Raw genomic sequence first — 13,890 nt, 5'->3', positions numbered from 1 at the left:
ACTCCAGCAAGTGATCAAGAGGATCATCCACCATGACCAGGTGGAATTTATACCAGGAATGCAAGGATGGTTCAACATTAGGAAAACCATCCACATAATTGACCATATCAACAATCTAACAAACAAAAATCACATAATTGTCTCAATAGACGCTGAAAAAGCCTTTAACAAAATACAACATCCATTCCTATTGAAAACACTGGAAAGTATAGGAATAGAAGGTCCTTTCCTAAAAACAATCAACAGTATATACCTAAAACCATCAACAAGCATCATATGCAATGGGGATAAATTAGAAGCCTTCCCAATAAGATCAGGAGTGAAACAAGGATGCCCATTATCACCTCTATTATTTAGCATTGTACTAGAAACACTAGCAGTAGCAATTAGAGAAGAAAAAGAAATTGAAGGTATCAAAATAGGCAATAAAACTAGATCTAAACAATTGGAAAAACACTGATTGCTCATGGGTAGGACGAGCTAACATAATAAAAATGACCATTCTACCCAAATTAATTTACCTATTTAGCGCCATACCTACCAAACTACCAAAAAACTTTTTCAATGAATTAGAAAAAACTAGAACAAAGTTCATTTGGAATAACAAAAGATCAAGAATATCAAAGGAAATAATGAAAAAAAATGTGAAGGAAGGTGGCCTAGCAGTACCAGATATTAAACTATACTATAAAGCAGCAGTCATCAAAATGGTATGGCACTGGCTAAGAGACAGAAGGGAGGATCAGTGGAATAGATTTGGGGTAAGTGACATCAGCAAGACAGTGTATGATAAACCCAAAGAGCCCAACTTTTGGGACAAAAATTCACTATTTGACCAAAACTGCTGGGAAATTTGGAAAACAATATGAGAGAGATTAGGTTTAGGTCAACATCTCACACCCTACACCAAGATAAATTCAGAATGGGTGAATGACTTGAATATTAAGAGGGAAACTATAAAAAAATTAAGTGAACACAAAATAGTATACTTGTCAGATCTATGGGAAAGATTTTAAAACCAAGCAAGAGTTAGAGAAAATTACAAAACATAAAATAAATAATTTTGATTATATTAAATTAAAAGGCTTTTGTACAAACAAAAACAACGCAACCAAAATCAGAAGGGAAACAACAAATTGGGAAAAAATCTTTATAACAAAAAACTCTGACAGGGGTTTAATTACTGAAATATACAAGGAGTTAAATCAATTGTATAAAAAAATCAAGCCTTTCTCCAAACGATAAATGGGCAAGGGACATGAATAGGCAATTTTCAAATAAAGAAGTCAAAACTATCAATAAGCACATAAGAAAGTGCTCTAAATCTCTAATAATCAGAGAAATGCAAATCAAAACAACTCTGAGGTATCACCTCACACCTAGCAGATTGGCTAAAATGAGAGAAGGGGAGAGCAATGAATGTTGGAGGGGATGTGGCAAAATTAGGATGTTAATGCATTGCTGGTGGAGTTGTGAACTGATCCAACCATTCTGGATGGCAATTTGGAACTATGCTCAAAGGGCTATAAAAGAATGACTGCCCTTTGATCCAGCTATACCACTGTTGGGGTTGTATCCCAAAGAGATCATAGATAAACAGACCTGTACAAAAATATTTATAGCTGTGCTTTTTGTGGTGGCAAAAAACTGGAAAATGAGGGTATGCCCTTCAATTGGGGAATGCCTGAACAAATTGTGGTATATGCTGGTGATGGGATACTATTGAGCTCAAAGGAATAATAAACTGGAGGAATTCCATGTGAACTGGAAAGACCTCCAGGAATTGATTCGGAGTGAAAGGAGCAGAGCCAGAAGATACACAGAGACCATTACACTGTGGTAAAATCGAATGTAATGGACTTCTGTACAAACAGCAATGCAATGACCCAGGACAGTTCTGAGGAACTTATGGTAAAGAATGCTACCCACATTCAGAGGAAGAACTACAGGAGTGGAAACACAGAAGAAAAGATAACTGCTTGAACACATGGGTTGAGGTGGACATGATTGGGGATGTAGACTCGAAACTAACACTCCAATGCAACTATCAACAATTTGGAAATAGATCTTGATCAATGACACATGTTAAAACCAGTGGAAATGCGCATTGGCTATTGGTGGGGGGAGGGGGGAAGTTGGGGGATGAAGAGGAAAGTAAGAGCATGAATCATGTAACCTTATTAACTTTTCTAAAAAATAAAAATTATTAAATGGAAAAAAAAAAGAAATCATCAAGGAAAACTGCCTTGATATTCTATAACCAGAGGATAAAGTAGAAATTGAAATAATCCACTGATCACCTCCTCAAAGAGACCCCAAAAGGATAACTCCCAGGAATATTATAGGCAAATTTCAAAACTCCCAAGTCAAAGAGAAAATATTACAAGCAGCCAAAAAAGAAACAGTTCAAATAGCATGGAACCACAGTCAGGATAACAAAAGATTCAGCAGCTTCTACATTAAAGGATCAGAGGACCTGGAATATGATATGCCAGAGGACAAAGGAGCTAGGACTTCAAACACGAATTACTTTCCCAGCAAAACTGAGAATTAACCTTCAGGAGAAAAAATGGGTATTCAATGAAATGGAAGTCTTTCACACACTGATGAAAAGAACAGAACTGAATGGAAAATTTGCCTCTCAAATATAAAACTCAAGAAATATCATAAAAAAGTAAACAGAAAAAAAAATCAAAAGACATTCAATAAGGTTAAACTGTACATCCCTACAGGGGGAGATGATTCTTGTATTACCAAAGAAATATGTCACTATTAAGAGTAGTTAGAAGGTGTATACATAGACAGGTGGTGAGGGTGTGAATTGAATATACTGAGATAACATAAAACATTAAATTAAGTTAAATTAAATTAAATTAAGGCATGAGAGAGAGGAATGCATTAGGAGGAGAAGGGAGGGAAAATTAGAATGGGGCAAGTTATCGCACATAAAAGAGGCATAAGAAAGTGTTCATGGTGGAGGAGAAGAGTGAGTTGGAGAACAAGTGAACCTTACTCTCATCAGAATTGGCTCAATGAGGGAAGAATATATACAGTCAATTGTAGATGGAAAGTTATACCCTCCAGGAAAATAGAAGGCGAAAGGGGTAAAAAAAACGGGGGTGGAACTCATAGAAAAGAGGGCAAATTGAGAGAAGTAGAAGTCAGAAACTAAATAGAGGTAAATAGAATGGAAAGTAATATGCGGTAATCATAATGGTACAAAATTTTTTACAAGTCTCTCTAATAAAGGCCTCATTTCTCAAATATACAGAAAAATTAGTTGAATATATAAGAATGTTAGTCATTCCTCAACTGATAAAATGATAAAGGATATGAACAGGCAGTTCTCAAAGTAATTAAAACTCTATAGTCATATAAAAAATGCTCTAAATCACTATTATTTAGAGAAATAAAATTTCAAATAACTCTGAGGTACTCACTCCACACCTATCAGATTGTTATTTTTTTTCCTTTTTTTAAAACCCTTACCTTCTACCTTAGAACCAAGGCAGAAGAGTGGTAAGGGCTAGGCAATGGGGGGTCAAGTGACTTACCCAGGGTCACACAGCTCAGAAGTGTCTGAGGACAGATTTGAACCCAGAACCCTCCTGTCTCTGGGCCTGGCTCTCAATCCATCCAGCTGCCCCGCATCAGATTGGTATTATGACAGAAAAGGAAAATGACAAAACTTGGAGGGGATATGTGAAGGATGGGACATGAAATCATTGTTGTGAACTGAATCAATCATTCAGGAGAGCAATTTGGAATTATACCCAAAGTGTTATAAAATTGTACATTCCCTTTGACCCAGCAATACTATTACTAGGTTTGTAATCCAAAGAGATAAAAAACAAAAAGGGGAAGGATACGTATGCACAAAAATATTTAAAGTAGCTTTTTTTAGGGAGGCCAAGATTTGGAAAGTAAGGGGCTACTTATCAATTGGGGAATGGCCGAGTATGTTATAGTATATGATTATAATGGAATACTATTGAGCTGTATGACAAATCAGAGAATCTCAGAAAAACTTGGAAAGATTTACATAAATTGAAGCACAGTGAAATAAGTAGAACTAGGAGAACATTATACAGTGACAGAAATTATTTTACCATGCACAACTATAAATAATAGCTATTCTCAGCAATGCAATAATCCAAAATTATCCCAAAGGACTCTTGATAAAAAAAAAATGCCATCTACTTCCAGAGGAAAAGAACTGATTTTGAATCTAGACCAAAGCAAACTTTTTTCACTTTAATTTCTTAAATTTGAGTTTCCTTCCACAAAAGGATTAATATGGAAAAATGTTTTACATGATTGCACAGGTAAAATATATATATGAGATAGGTTATCATCTCAAGAGAGGTGAAGTGTTTGTGGAGGAGAGGGAGAGAATTCGAGACTCAATATTCTTTAAAAAATGTTGGAAACTTTTGACAAGTAATTGGGGAAAATCAAATTTAAAAAAGAAATCACTTGGGGCTTAATGGAAGATGGATTGAAATGGGAAAACTTGAGGCAGCCTGACCCACCAGCAGGTTGCTATAATAGTTTAGGCAGGTGATGGGAGCCTATGTTAGAGTGGTAGGGAGAGTCAGAGGAGAGGAGGTGGTGAATTGGAGAGACACTGAAAAGGTGAAATAGATAGGCCTTGATCAATAGATTGGATGTAGTGGAGTAAGAGAAAAGAAGTCAAGGAAGACACCTAGGTTGACAGCCTGAGGGACTGCAAGGATGATATTGTACTCTACAGAAATAAAGAAGTTGGAGCAGGGGAAGGTTTAGGGGAATGACCATGAGTTTTGTTTTGGACATTTTGAGTTTTAAGATGTCTGAAAGTCAGCTGATATTGTGGAAGTGAAGGTCAGCAGGGGAGTAAGGTAGGATATCTAGATTTCAGAATCATCAGCAGTAATTAAATCCATGGGAGCTAATGAAATCACAAAGTGAAGAGAATCTAGGACAGAACTCTGGTGTAACAACTATGGTTAAAGGGTATGATCTAGATGAGGGTCCAACAAAGGAAACAAAAAAAGGAATAGTCAGATAGATGGGAAGAGAATCAGGAGAGAGAGTGTCCTGAAAACTATTAGGATAAAATTAGATTTGGGTAGGTTATAAGTAAGTGCAGGACATGAGAGAATTCTGCAAAGCTGCCACAGGCTAAGCTAGGAACTTGGAGCAGAGATGATGCAAAATTCTGTGGAATGTTGGAGGGAACCAACTGCCACTTGTGAGAGTTGCTTCCTCTTGCTCTCTGTCTCTCTAGAGCTAACCTTGTTCCAGTGAGGTTGCTAATCCCAAGCTCTGTGGTGATTTCCCTATTCGACCTGTGGAAATATTAGACCTACAGTTTGGGAAGAGTGAGTCAAGGATTTTACAGTGGTGGAAGTAAGAAGGCTGGCAGAAAGAAGCAAGATCTTTCTTTCCTTGTCTATGTGAACTTGACTGAGTGGAGACAGACTCTTAACCCAAGTTTGCCTGGAAGCCATTTATGGCCCACAAGGCCTACCTTGGAGGCATCATATAATTTAATCAACAAGGATATTTGGAAATAGGTTTAGATCAGATAGTTTGGAAATTAAGATAGAATAAGGAAAATAGGAAGGTTTTGAGTTACTTGAGGCAAGCAGCATGACTGTGAGGTCTAGAGGGGAGTGAGAAAAAGCTTAGTAACCCTGGTTGACATTAGGGAACCCGTTATCCTTCAACCCTGTTATCTTTTAGTTCTTTACAACTTTAATATATTAAATATAGATATTTTATATAACTGTCTCCGAGACTTTGTACAGCCGGTCAGTTTGTACATGCCCAAGAGTGAATCAACTGACCAATATCAACAACTAATCACCTGGCCCTTAACACATAAGAAGAAATTATAAGCAAGGATACAATTTCAATATTATCCTTACAAAACCTAGAAAGGGGGTATCTAGGTTCTCAGTGGTTTGAGAGCCAGGCCTGGAGATGGGAGGTCCTTGTGTTCAAATCTGGCCTCAAATACTTCCTAGCTATGTGAACCTGGGCAAGTTGCTTGGCCTTTACCATTCTTCTGCTTTGGAACCAATTTACAGTATTGATTATAAGTCGGAAGGTATGGGTTTAAAAAAAAAAGGAAAATCTAGAGAGTATCAAGGAGGAGAGGTTGAACCAACAACATCAAAGGCTACAAAGAGCTCAAGGAAAATGAGGATTGAGAAAAAGGCCACTGGATTTGGTTATTAAGACATCACTGGTAACTTTGGAGAGAGAAATTTTGGTGGGATTATAAGGTTGGAAACTGGACTCTAGGAGGTTAAGAGAGTGAGGGAGGAGAAAGAGAGCCACCTCTTGTAGACAGCCTTTTCAGGGAATTTAGCTGCAAAAGGCAGAAGAGACATTGTATGATAGTTATTGGGATGGAAGGATAAAGTGAGAGGTTTCTGAGACTGTAGAAGACATGAGTATGTTTGTAAGATGGTAGGAAAGGAGCCAGCAGACAGAAAAACTGAAAATAAGTGATCTAGTGAGGCTAATGGGGTTGGGGGAATCTATTGGAATCTGTTGGAAAAGGTGGGATGCAATGGGAGCATCTGAACAAGGAGAAAGGTTAGCCTTGGTAAGAAGTAAGGTTATTTTATCTGCAAAGGATAATTTAATTAAGCAACTTCAGTTTATATTCATTGTTTGAAATCTCTTTATAGCTTTAGGTCCCCTTCATGTAATCCCATTATATATTTGCGTTTTGCTGTGGAGCTATTAATTGATTGAATAGCTGTGTATAGAATCTGTAATCAATAATCACAATGTAAGCAAAATAATAAGGAAAACTCTTTGACAAGAGGAGTATTCCACATGCCTTCAGCATCTTGGAATACATTTTCTAAGGCTGTGGAGTCATATTATCTTATTTGGCCTTGAAGTTACAGAATAACCTTGGCCATTCTTATCACTACATATGAAATGGAGAGCTATATAATTTGACCTACTTGAAACGGGGTGCCTGACCTCCAAAAGAAAGACCCTGCTTGGTAGTCCCCACTGGATTAAATTTGTATAATCTATCTCATTTGCATAAAATAATATACTAGACAGATGATAAGCTTGGTTGTCTCAAACCATGCTGGATATGTCTGCAGACCATTCATTTGTTATTTTGTATGTTCACAATAAAATCAGTCTTGCTCAGAAGATATTTTTCATGTGAGATGGGGGTGAAAAAGCAGATAGTAGCAGAGGGCATTTGAGTGACAGGGAATGAAGAAGAGGGAGCTCATAGCAAATGCCTCAGTTTTTTCTATAAAATATGAGGCAACACTCCCATTTGAGAAGGTACAAGTAAGGAGAGTCGTGGGAGGTTTTAGGACGGCTAGAAAAGTCACTGTTTTAGGTTTGAAAGAGTTGTGAAATGTGGTATAGTGAAGTTGACAAGGGAGGTGTAGAAAAGACTGCCTAGAAGCAGAGAGTACCCAGTTGAGGTCATTTCACATAGAGAGGATAGAAGGCAGAGGAGGACAAGAGTGATCCAAGGCTGAGACTTGGTAAGGTACAATTAGTGAAATGGTAAAGGGGCTAGAAACCCAAGAGAAGATGATGGTATAGAGCTGAACTGGTTCACCAAAGGGTTAATATTGGAGAAAGAGGAAAGAGTGGCTAGTGCAGGGGAAGACAGCTTGGGAGAGAACTAAGGGATCAAACTTAGTAAGGGAAGGCAGAAAGAAGTAGAAAGTCATTAAACTGATTGGATAAGAGGACTTTGGAATTCTTGAAGAAGTGATATATTTGAAGGTGATAACAGATCAAGAATATGACTATTTTGGGGGCAGCTGGGTAGCTCAATGGATTGAGAACCAGGCCTAGAGACGGGAGGTCCAAGGTTCAAATCTGGCCTCAGACACTTCCCAGCTATGTGACCCTGGGCAAGTCACTTGACCCTTATTGCCTACCCCATTGCCTAAAAAAAAAAAAAAAAAAAGAATATGACTATCTTTGTATGAAACTGAGGTGGTCTGGAGGAGCAGGTCAGAGGAAATAAGTAGTATAAAGGATAATTTAATTAAACAATTTTAGTTTATATTGTTTTATGTCTCTGAATAGCATCATATTCTCAGCATGTAATCCAATTAGATATCCAATATTATAATGATAAGTTGTAATCAAAATAGATTTAATAAGGAATAGTTCCAATTATTGGGAATCAATAATCAATAATTGTAGTGTGCTTAAAACAAATAGTAGAATTGCCTGTAGATTATCTTTGCCAAGGAATTTGTGTATGCTTTCAATGTCTTGGAATATATCTATGAGTTTCTGAGGCTGTTATCTCATTTGGCTTTGGAGCTAAAGAATGACCTTGGCTATCCTCATTACTACGATACATGGAATGGAGGGCTAAATAATATGCCCTATAGAAATGAGATATGACAAGCCCTGACTTTTTGCCAAGAAAAACCCCATGGAAAAAAATTACCCATCACATCTATGCATAGGTAAAGAGTTCATGGCCAAAGGAGAGGATCAAAGGAGGTAAATTAGATTATTTTGATTACATAAAATTAAGATGTTTCTGCATAAGCAAAACCAGTGCAGCTAAAAGGAGAGAAAAATCTTTGGTTTAAGTTTCCCCAATAAAGGTATCATTTTTAAGATATATAGCAGTGGTTCCCAAACTTTTTTGGCCTACTGCCCCCTTTCCAGAAAAAATATTACTTAGCTCCCCCTGACACATACTATCACCTCCCTCTTACAGTTATTCACCGCTCCCCTGGATCACTGCAGCACCCACCAGGGGGTGGTGGCGCCCACTTTGGGAATCACTGATATAGGAAACTGAAATTTTAAAGAAAAAAGCCATTCCTCAATTGATATAGTCAAAGAATAGGTAGTTTACAGAGGAAGAAATCCAAGCTAATCAAAAGTCACATGAAAAAATGCTCCAAATCACTAAAAATTACAGAATACAAGTGTGAATTTGTCCAAGGTCACAATGCCATTTAGTTGTATCTCCTACATAAGGAGGACAAAGTTTTTATTAGTTCCTTGGTACCTACTTGATTACCTGTACTATGTCACTTACACTACTGAGCTTCTCAATTCCTTCAGGAGAGTCAGAATTCTTATGAAAAGCTCCTCCATTGTCTGGCTGCTTTTTCTTTCTTGGTAAGTTGTGTCTTGTGCCTAAAAATTACAACATGCTGTAGATCAAACAAAATCAATCATCTATACTGAAATTCAAATAAGATATTTTGGGGTCGTGAGAAAGAGAAGACATGCTTCTCTATGACTAAACTTTGTGCCCTGTCAAGGATAGATAAGGATGGGCATCTTGGTCCCATTCAGACTACATAGTAGACAAGGTCATTTTGGACTGGTCTACATGAAGGGCATCTCTAGGCAATAACTGTTTCCACCATCAATGAAAAAGGAGGGAATCGATTTTGAATACCAAAATTCTAAGTCAATTTTTTTTCTGCATAAGAATAAATGATTTCAAAGATATCCTTCTTCTTTGACTTACAAACGATAATGAAACCACTTTATATTTCACACTATAATGGAAGGCAAAATACTTAAGGGGTTTTCAGGTGCTTAGAACTTAGCTTACAAACATATAAAGAAGGGATTGGTCTTAACCTGGGTTCCACAAGCTTGTTTTAAAATAATTTTTAATTAATATATTCTAACATAAATTGGTTTCCTTGGTAATCTACTCTATTTTATATCTACAAATGTTATGAAAAGGGATCCAGTCTTCACCAGATTGTCAAAGAGATTTATGATACAAAAGGTTAATTATTAATATTTACTATAAGCATTAATGATAAATTAACTTCTTTTATAAAGACCTTAAATTCTAAACTACTCTGGCCTTAGGTCTGTGAGAATTAATGTGATTTGCTTAGAGAAAGTCAAGATTGTATAAAAATAAGGGTGGGCTGAGCTCAAGTGAAGTTCAATTTAACCATTAGACCTGAGGTCAGCCAACTACCTTATGAAGTAGAGTGTACCTCAAATCCTAAACCCTAAACCCTGAGCTGGAAGAACCTTAAAGGTCTTCCTCTTCTCCAACCTCACACCCCATCTCCTCTGATAAATCCTTTGAGGATGTTTATTTCAGCCTTAGATTAAAAGCCTTCAGTTTTAAGAACTGACCACCTTGCAAGGCATGCTATTCTATTAAAAAAAAAAAAATACATGTTATCAATGTCTTGTCTTTACATGACAGTTATTTCTATTACCTCACTCCAGACTGAACCTACCCTTGTAACCAATGAAAATGATTAAGCAAAATGATCTAATGCCTTTTCCATTCTGGTTTTTGCACAGCTTGATGGCTGGAAAGTTCTCCCAAGAAGTTTTCACATAACACAAATTCACATTCTTCATCATCCTGATATCCTTCCTCACAGAATTGGTAAGGAAGGTCAGGAAGAGGGAGGGTATTTGGTCAGTGAGAGTTCAGTCCTCTGGAGCATGTACATTTTACACATGGTTGGAGGCTTTCCTATCCCATGTGATTATAGATTTCTAGAATCTAGAATCTAGAATCCCCAAGGCTCCACTCAGTAAATTGTATCAGGAAAAGTCCAATGTGCATGATTCTAAGGAATGATCTCCCCTCCCCCAGTCCACCCATTACATAATCACAGAATGTAAAGTTCCAGGGGACCTCAAAGGCTATCTAATCCAACTTCTACCTTGATAAGAATACCCCCAACATATCCAATAAGATGTCCTATAGCCACTGCTTGGAGAACTCCCAAAGCAGCCCATTACACTTTTGGAGAACTGTCATTGTGAGGGTTCTTTACTTTATGTGAAGACCAAGTCTGCTTCTCCACAATTTTTATCCACTGCTCCCATATTTGTCCTTTGGGGACAGGAAGAACAAATTTAATCCCTCTTTTATAATACACGAACTAGGTTAACATGTCCCTGCTAAGTTTTTCTTCTTTAGGCTATATATTCCCAATGCCCTCAACCAGGCCTCAAATAAACACAATCTCAAACCCTTTGCTGTCCTGGCCATTCTCCTCTATTGATGCTGCTCCTAAAATGTGGCACCCAGAATTGAGCACAAGACTCCAAGTGTATTCTGTCTAGTGCACAGTGTAGTAGGACTAGTACTTTCTGCTACAGTGTGCTATCTCTCAAGGAAATCTGAGATCATGGTTTTTTGCTTTGTTTTGGAGGGAGAGAGGACTGCCTTGTCACAGTAAAAACCCAAAGTGACTGAGCATGCAGTTCACTAAAAACCCCCAATTCTAGCTATGCTTTCCCATCTTATGTTTGCTGAGTTTTTTTCATCCATTACCTTGTAAATCTCATCATACTTAGCCCATCATTCTGGCCTCACAAGATCCTTTTATATCAGGGGCAGATGGGTGGCTCAATGGATTGACAGCCAATCCTGGAGATGTTAGGTCTTGTGTTCAAATCTCCCCTCAGATACTTCCTGGCTGTGTGACCCTGGACAAGTCACTTAACCCCCACTGCCTAGCCCTTACCACTCTTCTGCCTTGGAACCTATACACACTATTGATTCTAATTCCAAAGATAAGGATTAAAAAAAATCCTTTTGTAGTCTGATTCTGTCATAAAGTCATAAAATTCAATATCCCTCCTACCTTTTGCATCATGTGAAAGTAATATAAGTAAGCCACTTATGCCCTGGAGATAAACTACCCTATTGACCTAGTTTAATTTGTCAAATTGCCCTTCTTCAAATGTGCTGTCCAGAACTATTCTCCAGATGTAGCCTGATGAGCACATAGTGACATTACTCCTCCCTTATGGATAGTGTAACTATTCATGAAGTGTAAGATTGTGTTAGTTTTTTATGTAGCAGTCACAGTGGTTTTATTTTTTTCAGGTTGGGCTCATGGCTATCTCAAATCTTTAAGTATTTTTCAGATGACATGCTACTGAGTCAAATGTCTCCAATGTTATAATTGCATTAGGTGGAAATTAATAAAGTTGACTCTTTCAGGACAAAAAACAATCACACACACAGACACACACATACAGTCTTGCCTGTTATTTCACCATAGCAGAAAAGGCTCTTAGGGACTAAATAACAGGCTGAGGAGTTTTCTTATTGAATATAAACATGCTATAGCAGTTGCAAAAACAGTATTCCTTCAAATTGTTGCAATTAGACCTACCTGTTAAATTTTGGAACCTGGTCTCCCTCTCACTGTCTTCACTTTCTGAGTCATTGTGAATGGTTTTCTCACACTGGTCTTTTCTGCCTGCATCATCTTGATCTCTGGGAGGCTCAGTCTGGTGGCAGTCAGTATACTTTGATTCCCTAGGAGACTGCTGCATGGATTCAAAATCATTTTCTGTCTCGCTGTCTGAAGTATGATTGTTCAGAGGATACCAAAGAAGACTTCCAAGCTGTCCACTAGCTGCCTTTTCAGCCATTTCCTTCACTTCAGCTAGACCACAAGAAATTAAGTTCAATTTATCTTTTCATCAAGAATATCTGAAGTGGATAATTTTTAGTTCTTGAAGAGTGTCACTGCTACAACTACAACTCAGGGTACAGCAGTGATACCCTTTATATAGGATCATAGGATCTTGAGCTGGAAAAGACCTTGGAGACCATGCTGTCCACTCACCTAATTTTACAGGAAAAGAGGGAGCCAAGATGATAGAGTAGGGGCACCTGCCTAGCTGAACTCTCCCAAAGTTCCTCCTCCAACAACTTTAAAACAGTTCCTCAATACTACCTTACACCTATCAGATTGGCCAATATGACAGTAAAGGAAATTGATAAATGTTGGAGGTGATGTGGCAAAATTGAAGTTGAAAACTGATCCAACCATTTTGGAGGGCAATTTGGAAATATGCCCAAAGAGCTATAAAACAATGCAAACCTATGATACCAGTCTATATTCCAAAGACATTTTTAAAAAGGGAGAAGGGGAAGGACCTATTTGTACAAAAATATTTATAGCATCCCATTCTGTGGTAGCAAAGAATTGGATATCAAAGGGACTTATGATAAAGAATGCTATCCACCACCAGAGAAAGAACTATTGAGTTGGAATGGAATGCAGATCAAAGCATACTATTTTTCATTTTAGTTTATTTGGGTTTTCATTTTATTTTGATTATACATGAATATAACCCAGATCAAATTGCTTACCATTCTCTAGGAAAGGAAAGGGAAGGGAGAGGAGGGAGACAACTAGGATCTTATAACTTAGAAAACATATTACTTAGATGTAATTGGTAAAACAAGTCAAGAAATAGACTAGAAAAATGAGCAAACAACAACCACAAAATTTGACCATAAAAAGCTACTTATATGGTGGCAGTAACATTGCTGTTTCTGTGCCCAACAATTTCCCAGTTCTTCCTACTTCATTTTGCATCACTTTATATAGGTCTCAACATCTTTTCCTGAAACCACCACTCTTCTCATTTCTTTTAGCACAATAGTACTCCTTCACAACCATAAACCAGAACTTGTTCAGTTGTTCCTTAAATGATGAGCATTTCCTCGTCTTCCAATTCTTTATCACCACAAAAAGGGCTGCTCTAAGAATTTTTGTACATGTAAGCCCTTTCTGTTTTTCTTTTATCTCTTTGGGATACAGACCCAGTAGTACTATTGCTGGGTCAAAAGGTATATACATAGTTTTATTATTTATTATTTTATTTATTTTATTATTTGGGCACAATTCCAGATTATTCTACAAAAAGGTTAAGATCAAAAATGTTAATAATGAAGATTAAAGATAAAAGTGGGTCAAGTATATTTATTTTTTCTCATCCAGAGGGCCAAGTATTAAACATTTATCAGAACTGCAAGCTAGACTACAAGGCACATTTTTTTCCCCTTAGGACTTTGGTTGTGAAAGAGAGATATAAAATGATAGCTTAGAGGGATAGTAGGAATGT

The 13,890-nt window shown here is 37.3% G+C and overlaps 1 protein-coding gene across 1 annotated transcript in view; it reads right to left on the bottom strand.

The window, feature by feature from the left end:
• TEX14 (testis expressed 14, intercellular bridge forming factor) overlaps positions 1-13,890 on the bottom strand; it is a 141,227-nt gene that overhangs the window by 50,515 nt on the left and 76,822 nt on the right. The window contains exons 16-17 of the mRNA XM_044675064.1: positions 12,144-12,419; positions 9,038-9,156 (exon numbers count right to left, since the gene is read on the bottom strand). Coding sequence (XP_044530999.1) covers positions 9,038-9,156; positions 12,144-12,419 — 395 coding nt within the window. The remainder of the gene's footprint in view (positions 1-9,037; positions 9,157-12,143; positions 12,420-13,890) is intronic.

Source organism: Gracilinanus agilis, chromosome 4 (assembly GCF_016433145.1).
Source record: "Gracilinanus agilis isolate LMUSP501 chromosome 4, AgileGrace, whole genome shotgun sequence".
Taxonomy (NCBI): domain Eukaryota; kingdom Metazoa; phylum Chordata; class Mammalia; order Didelphimorphia; family Didelphidae; genus Gracilinanus; species Gracilinanus agilis.
The sequence above is the reverse complement of the archived record's forward strand: the minus strand, read 5'-3'. Positions and strand labels throughout refer to the sequence as shown.